The 23721-nt window shown below is 39.7% G+C and overlaps 1 protein-coding gene across 3 annotated transcripts in view; it reads right to left on the bottom strand.

The window, feature by feature from the left end:
• Positions 1–6181: 6181 nt before the first annotated feature.
• LOC111869690 (endoribonuclease ZC3H12A) overlaps positions 6182–23721 on the bottom strand; it is a 154007-nt gene continuing 136467 nt past the window's right edge. For all 3 annotated transcript variants that reach the window (XM_023861385.2, XM_023861387.2, XM_023861386.2), the window contains exons 2-7: positions 17502–17715; positions 13681–13945; positions 12543–12682; positions 9885–10119; positions 8998–9248; positions 6182–7981 (exon numbers count right to left, since the gene is read on the bottom strand). In XM_023861385.2, the coding sequence (XP_023717153.1) occupies positions 6948–7981; positions 8998–9248; positions 9885–10119; positions 12543–12682; positions 13681–13945; positions 17502–17715 (2139 nt within the window). In that variant the 3' untranslated portion in view covers positions 6182–6947. The remainder of the gene's footprint in view (positions 7982–8997; positions 9249–9884; positions 10120–12542; positions 12683–13680; positions 13946–17501; positions 17716–23721) is intronic.

Raw genomic sequence — 23721 nt, 5'->3', positions numbered from 1 at the left:
GGAAATACTGTTACATCTCTGTGTTAGACTTTGACATTTAGATCAGAATTCTCTCATCTAAACTTATGACTGGCCAGCACATATGCATACAATATATAAAACATTTCAGAATATCACACGCATGACTGTGCAAGATGCTTCTGGGTACATAGGTTTACCATTTTATTTTCGTTCAAATTACAATAAATACAGCTAAGTGTGGACTGAAAAAGTAACTACTTGAAACTTATCTAGCTTGTATATCAATGGTTCAGGGCACAAATACTATATGTCCAATACGCACAGTTTTTAATAAACCAAATTTAAAAATGGACAACACTGTTCTAATGTGATATACAGTACTTCTTAATCTTTCCTCCCATCATCAAGGTAATTTCTGGACTTAGAATATCTGTGAAGAAGGGTACACAATAAATCAAAATGGCCTAAAAGTGGACACACAATATTTCTGCTTTAAACTACTGTTATATTCCATTGCCAAATACAAGGTCCAATTTCAAAGTCTTCATAGAACAATATGAATGTGCCAAATGTCATTTTCCACTGAATCTGGTCTCCCATGTTCAGGAGCAAAATCTGTACTACTAAACCACATTAACTTTCAATGGAAGAAGCATGCAACTCATGCTCATGGTTTTACGGTGGTGCTTGTGAGAAAGAGGGCAAAGAGTCAGTTTGTAATGTGAGTGCATTCATTACTTTTAACCCTTTAACCCGTTGCCGTGGTTCGTCGTGTATGGTTCATCAGGGATTTAAATCGTCTGGGGGGGTTCGGCGTGTCTGTTTCGTCCAGCTGCACACCTATGTTATAACGCCCATAATAATTGGTGGTTTTGCTGTAGATTGTTAGATTTTTCGCTGGCCTGTTGTCACAAGAACAGAGTATACTAAGCCAACGAGTTTAGCTGAGATAAGTCATCGTTACATATGCCTGTCTTGCAGCAAAATTCCTGTGGCTCTGGCGAGCGGATTCTAGCTGTACCGTTATGAAAGGCCTGTTTTCTTTGCTTTGAAGATATAAACAACCGAGACGTGATATTTACGATGTTGATAATATCATATTACCCTGAGCTGGCCACAGTAGCACACTCAATTGCAATTCTTAGAAGAGGGTTGTCCAAAATTTTATTCTCGTAAAATCAATTGCTTTCGCACAGTTCATAGCACCCATTTCTTAGAAAAACGCCACAATATAAGGCAGGACACTGTGGTCACCCCCTGAGACGATACGGATGTGTGTGGGGGAGGGAAAAGTACTCATTCCTTCATAATCATCGCTCCAGTTGACGTCATTTTATCGTACTGACCTTGGTGGTCGTTTCGAGGGATGACCGTAAATATCGGAGCGAGGAATGTGGGGCACCGTTGGGTTACACGAATGCTTCAAGGCCTTCCTTACACTGCTCGAATAGATACCGGGCGCTCATATTATAAGGTAAGTTTATAAAAACCATCTTTTAAGATAATTTTAGTGAAAGTTTCATGCTTCAAGGCGTCCCATTCACTGCTCAAATACTAAACAACCTGCTTCCATTGAAGATATAAAGGGCGCGCATATTATAAGGTAAGGTTATAAAACCACCTTTTAAGATCATTTTAGTGAAAGTTTCATGTTCCTATCTCATAGAATTTAAGAACAATGATGAATAAATAATTTTCGAGCAAAATTTAAATGGCCGGCTGAATATATTACCGCAGGAGCCGCGGCCGCGGAATTTAAATGACCACGTCAAAGGGTTAAGGACTGAATTTCTTCCAGATATATATAGATTTCAGTTTGTACCTCACAGAAGACATATTACACCTCTGTTACAAAACTCAACCAATTAATGTTGTTTACTATGAGAACCATATGAAACACACAAATACACTCTGTGGGCAGAATGCAGAGTTTCAGTGTGTTGAAGCAAGTGGTACACATAGTAACCACTGCACTTAAAAGGGTTAACCCTTTAGTCATTTCTGACATGCAATATTTCTACCATAATGCAAATCAGATATGTTGTAAATGTAGGTGTTCCATTTATGGTATTTCTGTTGAACTATATGGCAGAACTCTCAAGTGTCACATAAAATCTTCATTGATTTTATAATACCTTGACAACAGTATATAGAAGACAAAAAATAGCCTTTTTACTGTTTTGGCAATAATGAGGGAAACATTTAAGAAGTTTACTAGTGAACAGCCAAAGGTTTTAGCAAGTGAACTGATAATAATGAGCATTTGCCTCTGTCTTCTTTGGAACCAACTACAGAATAGCCAAGCTGCAGTGCTCTTTAGCATTCCTCATCAGATTAAAAGTTAAGGTAGACAGGACAGTTTCATCATCATGATTCCAAAAACAGTTGACACATAAAATCAGCATACAGCAGTGGCTGCAGGAGGAACGTACATGTCCCCCTGTGACAGATGAAAGTTATGTTGGAGCATGTACAGCACACTTCTAAGCAATGAGAATGTGATGCTGAATTGTTCACTCACAATCTTGCACATTCCTACCTCTAACCTAAAAGAAATGCTCAATTTTGGTCATGATTACAAATAACAATTATTGTGATGTACACTGTTAACAATTCAATGTAATCATCATAACTGAATGGACCCAGGAGCACAAACTTCTGCATAGTATTTTTTCTTCAGATAAGAATTCTTTGAACACTGATAACATAAGTGAAGTAATTGCTGATTATAAGTTTTTAATTGTTATGAATGGAGATACTTGAGTGAGAACTAGTAGCCACTTACTACAGCTGGCTGACATATGGAAAAACTGTATTCTTGATCCACTCAGCAACATTTGGAAGAGATCCAACATTCTTAACATCTTCCAGCATCAGTAATAAGTTCTCACAATCAAACACTTTCCAACTATGAGCAAACAGAAAACTGAACTGGCTTCAGTTTCCAGCTATGGGCAGTCTTTCTACCAGAAAAATCAGCAGCAAAATCATTATAAACGGTCCTCTGGGTTTCATCAGAGTGATAAGCTTTTCCGTCAACATACTCACAGCCATATTTCTAAGAGGACACCAAACATCATGGTGTAATGACTGAAACTCATGCTTCAAGTTCAGGAGGCTCGGAGTTTCAATATCAGGAAGGGAACTGGTTGTTCTCAGAAAGGTGATATTTTGTAGGTGTCTCCAGTCCCTATAGGCAAATGCTGGTATTGTGCATTAAACTATGTCTCAAACTCTTCCATCCACAGCCTTCCTGTGCTACTCGTATTGTTTATAATCATCACATCAGTCAATGGCACATAACTGAAGCAGTTGACACAGTATCATTAAATAAAGTAAACAATGCATTTTCTAAAAGATGAATGCTTTTCCACTCATGTAACTGCTGAAACTCCAACATTAAAACCAATAAAGACAACTAGTGTAATTCCTATTCAGATTCTAACAGTAAGCCTATTCATTAGCTACACAAACTTGCATATCTTTATCTCATTCCCTCCCTTATTCCTTTTCCAATCTCTTTTATTTGTCCATCACTATAATTCCTCTTCCTTTTCCTCTGTTTCTTTCCTTTACATCAAAGAATTTATGGTAAATATATTGCTCATTTCAATTCATATATTTTTTTCACAGACAAAAATAAACTAAACACTATGTTAAATATGTAAATTTTGCATTTTGTTTTCATGACAATAGAGTGAGGACAACAAAACAACATATCAACAAGCAACAAACACTGCCCTGCAAAGAGTACTTACATATTGATTCCACAAAACTTCTATGCCAAACATTAATGTTTGGCATAGAAGTTTGCAACAACTAAAACATATATGCTTTTCATCAGTCATGACTGATGAAACCAATGGCCTGAAGTTTCATAAGTTATTTAATGACTTTGTATAAATTGGAGAGGTTAGTATCAAGATGATAGGGTGATTATATGAATGGGGGAGTAGAAAGGAATTTTCATTTCATGCATCCTGTTGTGTTACAATATATACAACTTATTTATTTGACCTTCACAACACAACAATAAAAGAACTTCAAGGACAATGCCCAAATATAGTTCTGCTACATATTTCGGCCACTAGTGGCCATCATCAGGCACACACTTCAACAAACGTACACCACCGAACTGCAGTACGCAAAATTTGATACAATGTCATAAATCATTTAAGATAATTTGCAATAAGTATACAATAAGTAGGTTATTTAAAACCAATAAAAGTCATATATAAAAAATCAAATTTTAATTTTGTTTTTTTATATGACATTTATTAGTTTTAAATAACCTTCTTATTTTATTCTTATTGCAAATTATCTTAAATGATTTATGACATTGTATCAAATTTTGCGTATTGCAGTTCGGTGGTGTACGTTTTTTGAAGTGTGTTTGCCTGATGATGGCCACTAGTAGCTGAAACAGGTAGCAGAACTATATCTGGGCATTGTCCTTGAAGTTCTTTTATTGTTGTGTTGTGACGGTCAACTAAATGAGTAGAAAGGACTTAGTACTTGATAGTCATGGTAGCCTTTAAGTATTATTCCAGCAAACTGCCTGGAGGGAACAAAAGAAATAATGACCATCTTGAGAAATGAGTGCATAGCATAAATATTTTGGCATATTTTTTCTCCCACATATTTGCTTCCCTCTCCCATGTAACTTATAGTAAAAGTTTCAAAATCCAAAATTTAATTTTTAATTTAATTTAATTTAATTAACTCTTTCAGGTTGCATGTCTTTATTTGTCGTATTTCACGCAACATGTTTTGGCCTACACGGCCATCATCAGGTGTGCTAGAATTTTTCTGGTGGAACTCTGCTCTTTATATACTGTCATAACACCTTGTTCCTAATTTTATGATTTATCTACAATTCTGAAGTATAATTTCCTTTTTTTTTTTTTTTGCAAAACGTGTCAGTGATTGGTGCATTTTTTGTGCTGCATGTATTTCCTCCTGCTGTCTCTTCTGCAGTTATTTAAGATAATTCACAAATTAAAAAAAGTGTTATGACAGTCTATAAAGTGCAGCAATTTCACCAAAACAACTGCACCTGATGGCGGCCACATAGGCCGAAATAGATTGTGTGAGATACGACAAAGACATACTGCCTAAAAGATCTAAGAGTTTTAAAGATTAAAGATTAAACTTTGAATGCTAAAACTCTTAGTGTAAGTTCTACAGGAGATAGAAGCAAATAAGTGGCAAAAATACAGTGCAACGGGATGCTGAAACATAATATTATTTTAGCATATCACTTTTTTTCACCTGTTGTTGACTAACATTGCCTCTGAAATGCATAAGGTGGAAAATGTATGCATAGTGTAAAAATTTTGGCATATCTGGTTACTTTTGTTTACCCTATCATTGATTAACATCGTCTCTGAGATGTGTTCAGCCAGTCTGTCCAAACAGCTATACAAGGTGTCGGAGACATTTTTAAGTTCACTCCTCAATTGTTATTAACAGATGGCAGTCTAATGCATTTCTGGTCTCCCTTTAACCAAAAACTCATTTCATTTAGTGATAACAACACATAAGATCTAAAAATAAGACAAAGCCACAACAATGGGGATTTGCTGCTGTTTAAAAGAAAATGTAAAAAAAGGCAGGGCGCCAAATCAAGTCTCGAAGGCATTAAATAACTTTAAAACTGCAAGACTTACAAACAAATTTTATTTTGCATAAAATGCATGTTTAATGAAAATTGTCACTGTGGATAATATTTAGGAAGTTATGTTTGAGATGTGTGCAGAAATGCACATATGAGGTAGAGTCAGTAAATAGGTCACAAATGGATATAAAACATAAAACACTGTGATACTTGAACCTGGAAAAACATCTGTTTCTCAACATTCCTCCACCAACATTGATATTCTTGTCCCATCCTTTTACCATTGCAATGAAACCCACAGCACAGAAGTCTTTTGACTGTTGTCTCAGCCACATCTGCACCTGGGCGAACATCATCTGCAACTTCTGAATGTCCTTGAGAGAATTTCTCGGCCCAGTTGTAAAGCACTTTACATAACAAACACTTCTCACCATAAACAGGAAATATTTCTGTATGAATATCCTTTTGCCCACAGAAAAACGTACAACAGAATGCTGCTCTTTAGTAGGATACTCCTCAAGCACAGTCCCCATGTTGACTACTGAAACCAGCCACTGAACATGTGTATGTGCATCTGCTACCTAGACTGTTATGAAGCTGGACTAGTGATACACACAGAAAACCTATTAGCCAATTTCAGCTGTTTTACTTCCATTTGTAACCTATTTACTGACTGTACCTCGCAGGTCTTTATAAAAAGTGTCTATTATTGCTCTGTGATATCAACACAAACTGGAAGATATTAACCGATTTTAGTAAAACTTCCTAATATAAAATTTCATGGATATCTGTTTGGTGGCTCCTAAGTTGTTTCCTGTAAACGCAAAGCTAATTGCCATATTTTTGCAACTTTTCATTGTGTACGCTCAAAAAACCTACAAAAAAACACACATACATGCTAAAAAATGTAAAGGACATCAACATATTTTTATTTTTAAAAAAGGAAGAACTCTCATTTTCATGTCAAAAGGTTTACTGAATCCGACTGACAAATTCAAACTGGTATTTCGACATACAAAATAAATGAGAGAAGACAAAAGGAACTTGGGGGCAGAGGCCTCCATATATGGCAGTGAATGTGTTAATGGATGAAGGAAGGCCCCACCTGTAGGGCATGAGTCACAGCTCCAAAGATCACCCCAATTACTATCTACCAGTTCTGCTTCAGCTTAGCTCTCTGCTCTGTAACTAACTCTGAAGGTTAATTCAGAGAGTTCAGCTTGCTGGATGTTCTGTGCATACTGCTGAACTACCCACAATATACCTGGGGGTGACATAAAGTCTGCAGTCTTGCTTGGTTTTCTAACATTTCATTCAGCCTTCCACTTGCCCACAGCATGAGAAATGAAACTGAACCACGAACAATAAGCTATGGTTTTGGAAACATAGACAGTATAGCAGCACAGATTTTCTGAGGGTTAGTTTCCTCTGGATATAATTGCATAGCCTTCTGCACCTGTTCTTCAGGAAAGATGGATGCCAGATGGTAATGCAGTCTTCTTCTTGCATCTTCTGCATTTGTTGAAAATGGAGCATGAGAAGGGGGAGGTGGCATATGTGAGGTTTGTGGAGGCCAAACTACAGAAGGTGGATGGGCAGATGTGGCTGGTTGCCAAACAGAGCCATCAAAAGGATCAGAGAGGAGAGGTGGTTCACTTGGTGGAACGCAAAGGTTCAGCTGAGGGTCGGATGTGCTGCCTAGCCGGTGCATATGCCTGGCAGGATGTGGTGGAGGGACAGGTGGCCAGGGCTGGTACGAATCAGGGGCAGAGGCTATGCGTGTCACATTTTGATGCATATGGCGGTGCTCCCAACCTGTTGTAATGGCCGCTGTTGAGGGTCCATACTGAGCATCCCCACCACTGCTATGTCGTGTCACAGGACGGTGTGTGGCGAGTGGCTGGGAGGGCGAGGGGACCAGATACCGTTGCATCTGATACAGACGAGGATCACTTGTTGGATTCAGGGTCAACTGACGCTGCAGCTTACGATGCAAGTTTACACCCACATCCACATGTGCTGGAGGACTCTCAGGATCTGAGAGACGTTTTGCCACAGCCACATGACCTCCTTGATCACTATACCCTGCAGTGTACGGAGGCCATGGCTGCTGTTCTGAACTGACTCCCGGGTTCCACAGCCCATAGCCTGGACGTGGCACTGTCATTTGTTGTGGACTATGATAGTATCCTACAGCACCCTCTGCCACATTCTCAACACTACAACTTTTCAGCACACTAATCTTCTTCTGTTTCTCTCCTTCTGGTGGCACTGAGATGCCAGGTACACTGGACTTGGTGCGTGCAAGTGGAGTCTTCCTGATGGGCTGTTTTGTGGAATCTAGTTCCACTGGAGGTGATGAAGGTAATGGTAGACTCAAAGATTTACTCTTCAGCTGGTTACCTGCAATAAAATAGCAATATACCTTGTTGGCACGTTTCAATGTTAAAATTACGTATCTCACTTTGAACATCACATTCTTCCACCCAAAACGTTTCTTATTAAATATTATTAAATATTATCACTGAAATAAAATTTCAACTATTATGTCTAGAAGTCCTAAATTAATTATTTGTGGATACTATGAGTTCCAAAAACCCTGCCAAAACACATACACATCAAATTAATTTACTTATTTTGTTAACAGACATCAGCATGGAGGGAGTGAAATTCCTTTTAGTCTCAACACATACAAGAATTAGAATTTATGTCTGGTGGACCATTGCTAACATATGGTAGTGAAGCACAGACTATAAGAACTGAGGAGTAAAGATTAATATCAGTTAGGACAGGTTTGATGAGACAGACAGCAGGTTACACCTTTTGTGACCATGAAAGAAAGAACTAACACAGAATTGCAAATACCATCAATAGAAGACTTTATAAAAGGTTAAAAAAGAAACTGAAAGATGAGCTGCCCCTCTGATGGTATCCCACCATAAAAGCATGAGCAGAACACTTAAAAAGACCTCCAAAACAATGGAAAGATTCTGTTTTGTGATACCTGGAGCTTGTTATATTTTTGTAAGTTATGATACCACTACTAGGGTGGTGGTAGTATGCATTGTGGTGGTGATTATAATTAACAAGAATGTAAATTGGCTCCTAAAATTAGAGGTTTAGGCCTTCAGTCAGTATAAACAAAACACCCCAGAACACTTAATCTGGTACTATGTGAAAGAAATATCTTAAGCCAATCTTTCTCTTCACAACTGCTGTGATTAGTGCTCTTCCCTTTGTCAAATATCCCCAAACAAGTTTCCTGTGGAATACATATCACAGGAATATATACCGTGGAACATATATGCAACATTATGTCATGGAATTTTAATTGCACGTTATCACTTGGAGAGGGAATAACAAATTAAAACTACATAAATACACTGAATGTATAAAAAAGTTGATCATAAAAATTATACCTGGACTGGAGTCACGACTGTGAATGCCTCGAGCTTCCCGCTGTCTCTGTGCATGTTCCACAAGCCGTTCAGTAACTGACTTGTGTGGAAGTGGTCCTCGTTCTGGATGGTGAAATTTACATTTGTTCCCATATGTGCACTTCTTGCCATATGGACAGGGAGGTGGAGGATCACCCTTCCGTGGCTGAATGCGCAAGAAGTTGTCCAGCGTTGGGCCAGATCTTCCCAAGGGATCATCAGGAGGCATGAACCTTTATTGTGAAAATATCATTGTAATCAGTCAAACTGCAAACACAGTGAGGTAACGGAATGTATAGGAAGATGATGATGATGACTGGTAAGGCAAAAACAAACATAACAAAAGGAAATTATATGAAGATTCAAAACTTCCTCTTCAATATATACTTATCTTCTATATCTGTAAGATGAACCATAAGCATATCATATACCTTCATGTCCTCTTCAATAGACTTGGTAGATCATTTTGGTGAGAAGAGCATGTAAGAAATTTCTTAAAAGGAATAACAGCTCTAGTGAGAGTGGTTTTAAAATAAGATGTATATCAAGTGTCTGCTTATTTAATTCCTCCTATGGAGACTATGGAGATCACAATATTTATGAAATAAAAAAAAAAAAACACAACGAAGAAAATATTCTTCAAATTCACAACCTCTGGAATGATGATCAGCAGTTCCATCAGGCATCAACAACAAAATTCAGAATGTTACACAACATATTTTTAGCTGTTTACATATAAGCGTCTGTCACACATGAAACTGTTAATAATTCAGTGATGCATTAAGCAACCTGGTGCTAAAGCACTTCAAAATACATGAGTTATATGATCATCAAAGAATAAAAATGAAAACCGTGATGTGGCTTCTCACCTGTCATTGACAAAGGAGTACATAAGTATCCTCTCTTCAATAACCTTCCTGAATTCAGGACTTTCCTGAGCAAGATCTCGATAGTTGTCATTAGACACTACAATGCCATCTATTTCTGATGCCAGTTTCAGTATGTAACGATCATCATAGCAAACCATTCTCTTGCCACCAACCAGACGAGATGGTGTAAACACCAGACAACGATCTCTCTCTAATTCTGTTAGTATTTCTTGGTCTACAACAAAAAAGAAAGAACATTTGCAGCAAATGTCATATACTTTTCCCAGTTTACTGTGTTTATGTACTGGTGAGGAAATAAAACGCAATATTAGCACATTTAATAGTCATATTGATTGTATTCATGAGAGTCAGCATGATTTAATCAACATAGTGACTAGCTAAGGGCTGGAGGACTTGAGAATTGGGTCAGATTCCCAGTGATGGCAAGAGATTTTTCTCTTCATTACCATGTTCAGACTGGCTCTGGGGACCACCCAGCGTTGTATCCAGTGCATACTGCAGGTTCTATCCCTGGAGGTAAATTGATGGGGGCATGAAACTGACCAAACATCTCTATCTAGTAAAAAAGTAAAGTAAAGGTATCTCTGTAACAGGCCGTGGAGGCCCATAGGGTTGTGAGACGTTGAGATTCCCACAGTTTATAGACAATCGGCTCATAGATGGTGGCAAGGATGTCAGCCTTATGCACCAGCCGCCCTTTACCCCCAAGAATATCCCTGGTACTCATTTCTGTTAGAGGCTGAGTCGACCCCAGGGCCACAGTGCGGCTGGAAGGATGAGATAAATTGAAAAATCTACCTCATCGGGATTTGATCGTGCGACCTTCTGGCTTGTGCCTCAACCATGCTACCGTATGCTCTAGCAAAATTAAGGATGCATGGAGCTATATTTCCACTCTCTCATTCAATTTCACTACATGGTGTTGATGGACAACTTTACTTTTTACCTTTATTAAGCGTATTAATATATTCTGAATGGACAGAAGTAATTCTTTCTCTATCATAACTAAGTGATCTGATGAATCAGGTTCTACTGGGTCAGCCATAATCCAATTTGGTACATGAATGGAGGCTGGTTCTCTATTCTATGTAATTCGCATAAGTGTATGTGTGAAGAGATGACATAAATGCATAAAATATTTATTTGAGAATTCAGATTTTTATATGGGCACAAAGGGTTTTCTTCATGGAATAACCTGGCAGCTTTTGCACAGCTAGCAGCCCTAGACTTAGTATTAAAAGGTTTCATAAACTTCCTATGAAACCTCAAAATACATACAAAATTTTGGTAAGAAAAATTCAAAAGAAGAAACAACTACTTAGATTTCCATGCATAATGCATACTGCAGAATGTGCATACGAGGGGGTACCCAAAAGAAACCGAACTTATTTTTTTTTTAAACTTATTTATTCAAATTTTAAGCACAAACCTTCAATCCTCTTCAAAGTACTCTCCACTTACACTAATACACTTGTCTAGTCTTTTATTCCATTTTTCAAAACATTGTCTAAATTCATCTTTTGAGATGCTTGACAGCGCCTCCGTCGTTTTTTCCTTCACCTCAGCAATATCAGCAAAACGCTTTCCTTTCATGCCTCTTTTCATTCGAGGAAATAAAAAAAAGTCGGGACTCTTCTTTCAAAGCACAGCATGCTTCCACGCGACCTTCTTTTTGTTCAGCAGTCAGCAGTCGTGGCACGAATTTCGCAGCCACCCTTTTCATTCCCAAATCTTCTGTCAAAATTTGCTTAACTGAGCTCCAAGTCACTCCCGACAGCTCCACAATTTCTTCAATGGCCCATCGTCGATCTTCCTTGATGAGTTCACGAATTTTTTCAACATTTTCATGTGTTCGGGCCGTGGAAGGATGACCAGAACGAGGTTCGTCATCAATTGACATTTCACCATTTTTGAAACGGGAAAACCACTCAAACACTTGAGTTTTCCCCATAGCATTGTCCTTGTATGCCGTTTTTAACATTTCAAGAGTTTCTGTTCCACTTTTCCCGAGCAAAAAGCAGAATTTCACCGCCGCACGCTGTTCACGAAAATCAGACATTGCAAAAACGACGATCACACAAAACAGTTGTCACTATAAACTCTGCTGAAACTAGTCCTTACCTTCTGAAGCAATGGTAGTCGGCTTATCGACTCAGGAATGTTAGCTCTATGCGCTCATAGCTGCAAAATGCTGTACTACAAAAGCTCTGCCCACAAAAAAATTAGTTCGGTTTCTTTTGGGTACCCCATCGTATATTGTTAGAGAATTTTAATTACAAGTGAAAGTGTACACTCTGACTGTACAGTACGGAGCTAATGAAGTGAAAAATGGTGATGGTTTCAATGCAAAAGATGAAGCTCTATTCACAAACAAGTAATACAAGTAAATTTCTAACAATTCATATAAACGTTTGTTTTAAATTGTATTCATATATGTTACAGATTATTAGAATCATATTATTAGACTCAAAATGTCTGGCTTGGTTCAACACAAGTCTCTGTAAATTACAACCATTTTGTACTGTACCAAACCATAAATTTCTGATTATCACTTTGGAAATGATTCTGCATCCTTACCTCTCAAATTTAATTTGAATTACAGTTACTTTACGTTTCCCATTTCTTAACATGACTCACCAGCAACAGGATTATCTGGCCGTGCAGCTTCTTTACGCCATTTTGGAACAAAAACTGTAATTTCCTTGTGGCCTCTAGCCCGGAACCACTCAACACACAACTTTATTCCTCGACACGAGAAAACTTCCTTGTTGCCATGGCTGCAAAAATCAACCAATTTTGACATCACTGAACAGTACAAGTAAAGCTAGTGGGATCTGATTCAATTCTGGGATCCACTTTCAAAATCTTCTATGATTATTCCTTAAATCTCTTTCAGCTGGAAGATGATCACTTGCTAACATTTTAGCCTACTTCAGCAATGTGGCTGTTAAACCAGTGGTTTTCAACTGAGGTTTCATGTAAGAAAGGTCATACGAATCTTCTCAGTTTTCAGATTTGTAACAAAACCAGATTTTTTCTTAAACTTATCATGGATAATTATTTATATTGTGGCACGTAGACCTGTTGCTTGGCAACTACCTCGAAACCAGCAACTATAGAATAGCCACTGCTAAGTAACGGCTCTGCACTGAGGTGTTACAACCAGGACCAGAGAACTAGGATTAAACTTGTCGGCAGTCAGGTCTACAACCATTCAGCTGACTAACTGCAGTTTCAGAGTAGCTGCATAAAATAAGGCACAACCTGCTGCAAAAGCCTTCATTGATAGGAAACCTCTGTATATATTGCATAAATGTTACTAAATGTGAACTGTAAAGTGTAGTCATGCACTGTATCAAAGTGTGAAACTGAGTCATTAATCCAAACCCCATCTACAGTCACAATCTATCATGTGACAATATGTTCACTTACTTTCATTACACAAAAACATTTATTTATTGGAGGGAAGGAGAGAAAAAATGAGAAAGATTATTCAAATTCTAAAAAAACAGAATACAATACCAGTTCTCCAACCAAGAAACTGTTGTACATAGATTATGATCCAAAAATATGTTTCAGAAAGCTGAAAAATCAGTCTTAGGCTTTTTTTTTACACTTTAATTTTCTAGGCTTGCTGCTGTTTTACTGATCCTGGCTCCATTCCCAACCTTTCCCAGACATTTTACCCTAAAGTCTAACTAGTCTGTAGAATGATGCCAATATTCTTCTGTTTTCTTTGAATTATAAAATTTAAGAGTCAACAGTCAATTCTCACCCCATGGCAACATTACTTCCATCAATGACAATGGGGCGGAGTCGGAGGCTGAGAGAATCATCTGCTGGTGCGTCAAAAGTGGAGTCTGATTCTTCAGCTCCTTCGGGAGCAAGGTCTTGCTGTCTTGGGGCCTGAGCCCCAAGTTTAATTAGCTCTTCTAGGAGCTCATTTTGTTCAGGACTGGGTCCAAGTTTCTGAAGAGCTGCCTGAACAAGTGACTCTGTGTATCCCAGCTTGAGCCCAAACTCAACCCTTGCAGCATAACCTGAAAAGGAGGAAATTCATCAGCTATGAAGAACTGCCACTCCAGTCTCAATATATTTTTTCCTTACTTCTTTTCATAATTAAGAATAAAAGTTACTTTACATCTAACACAGATATTCACGATATTAATACCTGCTATAATTATAATTTATACTTACCCTCTACAAATTTACTAATATTACAAAAAGGAGTGCTGTTCTCTGGAAGCAAGATTTATAATCACTTACCTTTGAATATTAAATTGTTATCTAAAGATGTTAAGCAATTCAAATCTTTATTGAGAAGCTATCTCACTGAACATGCATTTTATAGCATTGATGAATTTTACAAAACAACTTCCCATTGAATACCTTTACATTATTTAGTTAATACGTAGATCGTACCAAAAGTCAAGAGCAACTTTTTTTGCATGCAACCTGGGAATAGCAGACAAAAGAGAGTACAGTGGTAGGTGAAACCACTGTTGTGTTAAGCTTGAGTGTCTTGTGACGTCAATAGCTTCACGTGACCAGTATCACTCCTAACAAAATGGCCGACGATATGTCATTTCGCCAGCTTGCTGTCATCAAATTTCTTGTGAAAGAGCAAATCCCTGCTGCAGAAATTCACCAGAGACTTTGGCGTGCTTATGGAAGTGTGTGCATGGGTGCGAGCAGTGTTTGAAGATGGGTGAAACATTTTAAAGATGGGAACACCAGCATCAAAGATGAGCCTCGGAGCAGTTGTCCTCGAACAGCCTCAACTGAACGCAACAAGGAAAGAGTGGATGAGATCATTCAAGATGACAGGCGTGTGACTGTGGACACAATAGTCCGAAAACTTGGAATAGGGCACAGTGCAGTACAGGAGATGATTGAAAGCTTGGGCTATAGGAAAGTTTGTGCTCGTTGGGTCCCACAGTTACTGGCCAAAGACCACAAAGGTCAGCGAAAAGCCATCACCTCAGAACTGCTGCAGAGATATCGACATGAAGGCGATGATTTTTTGCTCTGTATTGTGACAGGTGACGAAAGCTGGTTTCACCATTTTGAGCCTGAAACGAAACAGCAGAGTATGGAATGGCGGCACCATTTGCATTCTCCATCAAAAAAGAAGGCAAAGACAGTGCCATCAGCTGCGAAGGTGATGGGCACAGTCTTCTGGGATGCAGAGGGGTTTATTCTGGCCAAATTCCTGGAACCTGGGCAAACCATCAGTGCTGCTCGTTATGTCCAGACACTTTACAAGCTCCGTTGTGCACTGCACGATAAACGTCCGGGACAAAACATCATCATCCTGCATGACAAGACTCGCCCCCATGCTGCTCGTCTCACATTGGAAGCAATTGCAAAGATGGGGTGGGAAGTTCTTCCACACCCCTCCTATAGCCCTGATCTGGCACCCTCCGACTACCATCTTTTTGGATTTGTGAAGGATCAGCTGTGTGGACAACGTTTTGAGACAAGGGAGGCAATTCAGAAAGCAGTGCTTCAGTGTCTTCGGATGGCTGGAACAGAATTTTACAGAAGGGAAATTTTGAAACCCCCAGAACGCTGGGAGAAATGTGTACAAAGAAGTGGCAATTATGTGGAAAAGAAAGAAAGGTCTGTAGATTGAGGTGGTGTATTTGGTTTGTCAATAATAAAGCATGTTACTTTACAAAAAATTGTTGCTCATGACTTTCAGTATGACCCTCATAGTTGTAATTTACTTTTACTACCATATTTGTATTAATTCTATGTAAAATTGGTTCAGATGGCTACTGTAAGATTTATGACATGTATATGAGATTTACTGTTATACTATTGTTATATATTTATAATGACAGTTTCTATATCCTATAGGTCATTTGATCTTGTATGGATTACAGAAATTTAATTAAATAATAATAATAATAAATAACAGCAGTATAGAGTACAGTCTTCTACATAGTAACATCATGTGGTTTGGAGACAGCCCAACATTTTAGAGGAACATACTGTCTCCATTTTCAGGGTCCAAGAGTGAGCTAAGTATAAAACTGGGAGGTGGTAGCAAGCAGAGCTTCTGGTAGTCTCTCAGACAGCTTACTTTTCTGTACCCTTCACAGTCACCGCCTTGAGAACCTTAAATACAATATTACAATTTTAACAAGCTTGATAAATTCTAACGATTTATTATAAAATTATAATTTTGCCTGCTGCAGTATAGAAAATGTACCTATATCAGTAATAAGAAGTGTAGAGGTACAAGGTTCCATACATTCTTAATTTTGACACTAGATGGCTATTAGTCGGCTTCACAATTCAACTGCTCTTCTCTGGGGAAAAAGTCACCACTATTATAGGACTGGGCTCCAGAGCCTGTCTGAACATGGTGAAGTGAATAAATGTCCTCTTCTGCTGGGAACTGAACACAGCTACCCAGACCATAAGTCAATCACACTACAAACTGAGCTGTGCTGGCCCATATAACATTATACAGTATACATAACACTCATCTAAAATGTTTATCTTTATCACAGACTGATCCTTCTAAAACTGTACCCAACTATAACAAATTGCATTTTATATTTCAATGAACATAAAACATGAATCACTGTTCCCCAAAACATGCTGGAGGAGTCCTCCAAGTCCCTGAATACATAATCAGCCCTCCTGACCATGTTTCAAGAGACATGCGTAAACAAACAGTATCCATTGTGCTGCTGTTGACAGCATTTCCAATATTCACTTTCAGTTGCTGTATGCTTCTTGGACTGATTTGGTACATACCGTTTCTAAGATGACATAAAAAAGAATTAGCAGATGTAAAACATAGGGATCTATGGCCATGATTCCTTCAAAATGAAGCTTGTTTCCAAAATTCCTACCACATATCCACTGTCTTAACTGCAGAATATATAGCACCATCATGGTGAATACAGCAGTTTCTTTTGTAGGAGCAGAACTAGATAATTATGAACTCATATGTTTCAGTGACAGCATATTTTGATATTAACTACATTTTCTGTGAGGTTGTAAGTTCTCATGGTGGTGACTGTGAAGAACCCTGTCTTCTGGTATGTGAGGATGTATAGTCCAGCAGATGTTTCTCAACATCTTGGAGGAATGTACTGCTCTCATCTTCAGGATCTTATTCCTTTACCCAATATATCCATCCAAAATATTAGTAAACAGGTATTAGAAGGCCGCGCCATAGCTAAAGCTGTTAGTCGCTGGCTTCCCACCGCCAGGGCCCGGGTTCGATTCCGGGTCTGGTCAAGTGGGATTTGTGGTGGACAAAGTGGCGCTGGGGCAGGTTTTCTCCGAGTACTTCGATTTCCCCTGCCAATCTTCATTCCACCAATTACTCCACAATCACCCTCACCTATCATCTGGGGCTGGCACAATAGGCCAGAAGTGGCTGCAGTGCAAGGGACTTAGTCCCACCCCACTTGCAATAAAAAAACAAACATGTATTAGTCTACATGGAATCACACCCCAGAATGCAGCATTCTACACAATATTCTCTACAACAGTATGATTTCAAGTGCATCACCCTATATATATTCTGCCCATGAATGATTAATAACATTATAAAGTGTCCATATTCTGTACCTGCAGAACCTTGTTGTGGAGGCTGGGCTGGTGCTGACTGAGGGCCGGACACATACTCAGCGAACTCTGCTCCCAGGGTATCTGATACCGTACGGCTCACGTCATGGTGTGATGCCAAGTCTTCTGCCTCATAATCGGAGTCATAGCTTGAATCCTCGCCCCCACAAGAAGCTCTATCCTCTCGCTCGGTATTACACAGTGTGTCTACATAGCTCTGTAATCAACCAAGTAATTTCAATATAAGTATTACTGTTGAGTCCAATAAGTCACATATCCGGTCAGTGTCTGTATTTACCCACAGTCAGTATACGTGTACAATAATGTATAATGACGAAACATAGATATTATTTGTATCATAGTTTACCTAGCAACATTTCAATTAAAATTTTTTTATAATTCGCTTAGTGGGGGTGGAGTCTAACTGGGTCCACTTGGCACGACGGCCACTGATTGTCCTATTGTACCTGCCCCAGGTGATTATGATGATGGAGAATTTAATTTGGTGGAATGAAGATTGGCCGGGGAAACCGAAGTACTCAGAGAAAACCCGCCCCAGTGCCACATTGTCCACCACAAATCCCACTTGACCAGACCCCGGGATCGAACCCGGGCCGCCGGGGTGGGAAGCCAGAGACTAAGCGCTTGAGCTATGGGGTGGCCTGACATTTCAACTACATAATTGTTATACAGCATCAAATGGTGGTTTATCCTGATCAACAATATGTGAAGAATGTGGCAGGATATGGCCTATTGTAGGTACTACCACAGAATATGCCTGGAGGAACTTGAGAGAAACATGACACGCCTTGAAGATTAATGTCTTCCTGGGAGTGAAGCCATGCATATTAGTAACTAGGGACCAATGTTTCTGCGGAACTCTTGTCTCTGTCTTCCGCCCTGATTATTCTAACATGAGACACTATAATTTCCCAGCCTTCAACAGATGTTCAATTATGTGAGGTGAACTGATTAAATCTGGTGGATACAAGAACCCTTTCATCCATGGGTAAAGGTGACACTGTTTCAATACACAGCTGTACCCCTTAAACCGAAGATGGTGCACCGCTTAAACACAGAGACATTACCTACACAAGTCAAGATTGTTCCTTAAACCAGCAGCAATTTATAACACTTTCTCATTCAAGTTCTGTAGACATCTTCACCAACCTCTCCCTTCCAGGCTTTCTGACTAAAATTTTATATGAAATCCTCAGACTCTATAAGTGCTGCTTGCACTGCCAATTTCATACTCATTGACTCAAGTCACATGAATAATATATGGCAAAGAGTACAAATTATGGTGCTCCCCTTCATGCAACTTTCTCCAGCTGTCTGTCACTTTCTCTCTCTTACGTTCACTATTCTCATACATGATCTATGTAAGATAGAGGATCTCATGATGGTGACTATGGAAATCACTGATTTCTAACATGTGACACTGGATAGTCTGGTAGATGTACACAGATGTTTCGGTTCAACGTGCTGCCCCCCCCCCCCTTCTTCATGGTAAAGAGTGAGATCCCAAACAAGGTGGCAGAATGTTCCTAAAACATAAGTAAACATCTACCAAATACATATTTTCACATTCCAAGACAGTAACCCTGTCTTAAAATGGGACATATGGACTATCACTTCATATTATTTGTTAAGGAATAAGACAGCCACCAAGGGTATCAAGACATGTTAAAAACTTAAGTTACTATAATTGTCTTACATATTTTGGTCTCATCGGATCATCTCTTGAGGCTCATTTGATAAAAAGAAGATTTCTTATGTGCACATTAAAATTGTATATAGGTGGTAACATATACTGTATAATTTGAGACTACATGTATTTTAATTTTAATATATATGCAAGCAATCTCCTTTTATCATATGAACATCTGAAGATGGTCCTATGGGAGAAAAACATGCAACTGTTATGTGAATTGGACAGTCACCACAACATAAAGAAGGATATCTTCAAGGTGGAGACAAAACAGATGTTGTGGTGTCTCTTTTTCCTTTAATGTAAGCAGGTGTACGAGTATGCTACATGTTTCGATCTTTACCTAGGTCATCATCAGGCAAATTCCACAACATCTATTTTGTCTCCACCTTGAAGTTATACCTCTTTATGTTGTGCTGATAGTCCAATTCACATGAATACACAACAGGATGGAATCCATAAAGTTTAAAAACATGTGAGCCTCTTACACTTGGTTGCCTTATTCCTTAACAATTAGGCAGTAATCTTCATAATCTATGTTCTCTCAACATGGGAAAGACTAATTTTAACAATATACATATAAAATACCAGGTAAAATTATCGTTTTGTATACTTTAATCTTTAAAGAGCCACTTCGTCAGTATAATGACTAGGCTATGGGGTGGATGAGTGAGGAAAAAAAATTACTCTCTTCGGTACAGCATCCAGACTGGCCTACTATCCACTGGGTACTGGGGGCTGCTTCCCCGCAGGTAAAGCGACAGGGCCGTGAAGCTGACCACTCACCCTTATCTCGTACTGAGGTTATGAGTGGCGTAGCTGTACCTCCACTCCTCCTTACGTCTTCATGGTACAGAGCAGGCATGTCCAACTTCAAACAGGTTGTGATCGACTTTTTAGTGTAAAAACTGCTAGTGATGTACCACCCCATCCTATCGTCGTACCTCGCTTTAAGCAAAAATATTGGTAAAAATAACACGACACACGATGTTTGTTGTAAAAGCAACATACACTGAAAGTACAGACTACTTTAATACGTATTTTCCCTTCAAAATCTTAATATATTCATATTATATTACAAATGAATTTACATGCTTTTCACGTATAATTTCCTTATAGGCCTATGAGATCGACCAAAAATCGTCCCGCGATCGACGCGTTGGACATGCCTGGCATAGAGCATAATTAAGTACAGGGATAACTTTACTTTTTTTTGCCTTTAAGCGTTTTGACACGAGAAGAGCAGCAAACAACAGACCCTGAACTGAATAGCAGCAACAATTACATTGCTCATGTGGAGAATTTATAAATTTAGATTCCTTCTACGAATGGAAAACTGTGACCTGCTGTTATCATGGAGACGCGAAAAATGTCTTGGTAATGAAGGCAAAGTCCCTGTGTGCCTCTCAAATACTGCTGTGTCAACCTGGTCGGTGCAGTTCTCTAGGTATGAGTTTTACATAAGCATGTCCGGGTTTCACTGGAGGAATATTTTGACTGCAAGCTGCAAAAAGCCTCAGAGTACAGATTCATTGAACAGATAAGCGCAACCTTCCCTACGCGACCCCCTGCATCTTCACGGCGAGAGCGAGCATCTTCAGCCGACAGCAGCGGCAGGGCATGGGGGTCAAGGGTGGTCCGAACCGGATGTATGATTGTGCAGCTCATCGCGTGGTGCCGTGCGGTGCGTAGTCTGGGTACAATGCTGGAACTTAACCTAAGCCTCAGAGAAGGGAAGCCAGAAGTGAATGTGCGGATGAAGGAATGGTACAGATGAGCGAATAAACAAACTAACAAATGAAAGATCCTCCTCGAATACCTGGTTTCGTTAGGAGGATAATACTATACTCGTACTTTCCACTTTAATTAACAGTTTATTTAACGACGCCGTCAGTAGCTCAGGCTACACCTATAGCGTCGAATGGCACGATTAAAAAAGGTAAAGGTAAAGTCCATGTGCTTAACTAATTAAGCACTACGTAATGAAGGCGCATGGGGGAGTGGATGTACAGACCCAGGTTTTCTTGACCTCGGCACTAGCTGGAGATGTGAGATCAGCTTCAACACCGCCCCCTCCGTAAAGAGTCAACGGTAGCCATTGGATAGGAGGCTGGGTGGGCCTCAGGGGCGGCCTGGATGACTTGGAAAAGTGAAAATTATTGACCCTACTGAGACTCGAACTCCGACCCCTCGGTCGCCCAGCCCGTAGCCAGCCGCTATACCGACTGCACTACCTGGACTCTATGGTACAATTAAGAAATGATGAATTGGAAAGGATGACGTAGGATGCGCTGGTGGCTTGTTTTGAGGTATTATCCAGGCATCTCCCTGTAGAGACTAAAGAAAACCACGAAAGCCTCCGGCAACGGTAGTCAATATACCAGCTGAGAATCGAACCAGGCACCTTTCAAATACAAGTCAGACGTGTTCCCGCTTGAACCAATTTGCTCGGTGGAGCGCTAATATAAATATATAAACTCTCTAGGATACTGGATACGTAGATACAGCCTAGATTAATCTGGCACAGTAAGATCTTGGCCGCCAACTTTTGTTAACACGGCAACGAATCTTCCATACACAGCGGAGAATTTCTTGGCCAAAAGTGTGCTAAATGGCGCTATAGTTGAAAAAGCGTCATTAAATAACTGAAGAATCAATTGCACAAAGCGGTACGTTTCTCACCTACATGTAGCTTTTGGCTACTGCTACCGTGCCTCGAGTCACACTGCTGTCACACTGTATGAGGAGACATGTTGGCGGCATCAAACAGTGCCATAGACATTTTGTCGCGGTCAAAGGATGTGTAACCCAGCCTCCCGCCGAGCCCACATTCTCAGGCGGAAGTTCTGAGATGCCGATACGCAAAACATATTTTTTGCGGAATTATTCTTGTTAAACACAGGAAAACAAATAAACCGTGTAGGTTACGTCAAGAGGCAAAACGGATCTAACTTGGTACCACATTTGGCTCTACAGTGAAGCACTAAAATATACAAACTAAAAATCTGCTGTCGTTTTCGTACGGGTGTGAGACTTAGTCTCTTGCGTTAAAAAAAAAAAAAAGAACAAGGACTGAAGATATGTGAGAACACGGTGCTGAGGAGAATATTTGGACCGAAGAGGACTTAAATCATAGGAGGGCGGAGAAGAACGATAATGAGAATCTTCATTAGTTGTACTCTTCGCCAAATACAATTAAAATGATCAAGTCAAGAAGAATGGCATGGGCAGGGCATGTAACACGAATGGGAAAACAGGAACGTGGGAAAGCCAGAACGGAACAGGCCACTACGAAGACCTAGACGTCGGTGGGAGGATAATATTACGATGGATCTTAGAGAAATAGGACGGGGTGGTATGGACTGGATTCATATGATTCAAGACAGAGGCCCGTGGAGGTCTCTTGTGAACACGGTAATGAATCTTCGGGTTCAATAAAATGTTGTAAAATCCTGATTATAGCCGAGAGACTGGCGGCTTTTCAGGAAGGACTCAGCTCCATGAATTAGTTAATGAAGCACCGGCCATTCTAAGCCCTTCCAGGCGAATACCGGTACAGCACCTTGAAACAGGTCACGATCCACTTTCCTTGACCTCCTTCATGTCCCTGTCATCTCGCCATACACAACAATTCTCTCATACAGTATGAATCTCTGCAGTTGATACAATGCAATTAAATAACAGGAATATTAGCGCCCCGTTGTTGCCAGTTATGCATTCTGTTTCGTAGTAGTTACAATAAAGTTAAAACTAAGTTCCGTGGTTCTGTTTTACCACTCTTTACAAGGCCATTTTCCTCAAGTGAGCAGAAAATTCGGGAGCGGGCCAGTCTAGCGGATAATCCTGAAGGCCGCGCATTGAATCTCTGTGAGCCGCTTTTCAAACAGGACCCACCCAAGCTTTAGAGCACTTGATTTACCGCCTCTGTGGTTTAGTGGTCAGAGTCCCTGGCTACAGATCCAAAAGTCCGGGTTCGATTACCGACGCTACCAGATTTTCTGATAAGTAGTGGGTCTGGAACGGGGTCCACTCAGCCTCGTGAGGATTATTAAGGAGCTATTTCAAGGAAATAGCGGCTCCGGTCTAGAAAACCGAGATTAACGGCCGTCGAGATTCGTTCCGCTGACCACGCGACACCCTCTATACGTTAAAGCTGGCACCAAGTTCGCCGACAAGCGGTGGTCGCTCGGTCGGTATAGTTCGCTTGCGGACTAAAACCACGGAGTTTTTTTTTTTATTTACCGTCTAGTTCTTTGCTGTAAAGTTAATGAGAACCGGAAGAGAGCGGAATTATCTTCTGGGAAATAATGCGGTGTACTTCGTTGAAAGTCAACCGACGTTTCGGAAGGAGGTGACACGTTCTTCCGAAATGTTGACTGATTTTCAACGGATTATACGGCATTACATCCCAGAAGATAGAACCGCCGCTGTGAGAACCTCAAATCCTATAGAAATAAAGCTAATTTGCCTCTGTGCCTAGTTAGTTTGCCACAAAGGCATGTGGGTGTGCGG

The sequence above is a fragment of the Cryptotermes secundus genome, unplaced genomic scaffold (genome assembly GCF_002891405.2).
Source record: "Cryptotermes secundus unplaced genomic scaffold, Csec_1.0 scaffold1072, whole genome shotgun sequence".
NCBI classification, from domain to species: Eukaryota; Metazoa; Arthropoda; class Insecta; order Blattodea; family Kalotermitidae; genus Cryptotermes; species Cryptotermes secundus.
This window is presented reverse-complemented; position numbering and strand designations above follow the sequence as displayed.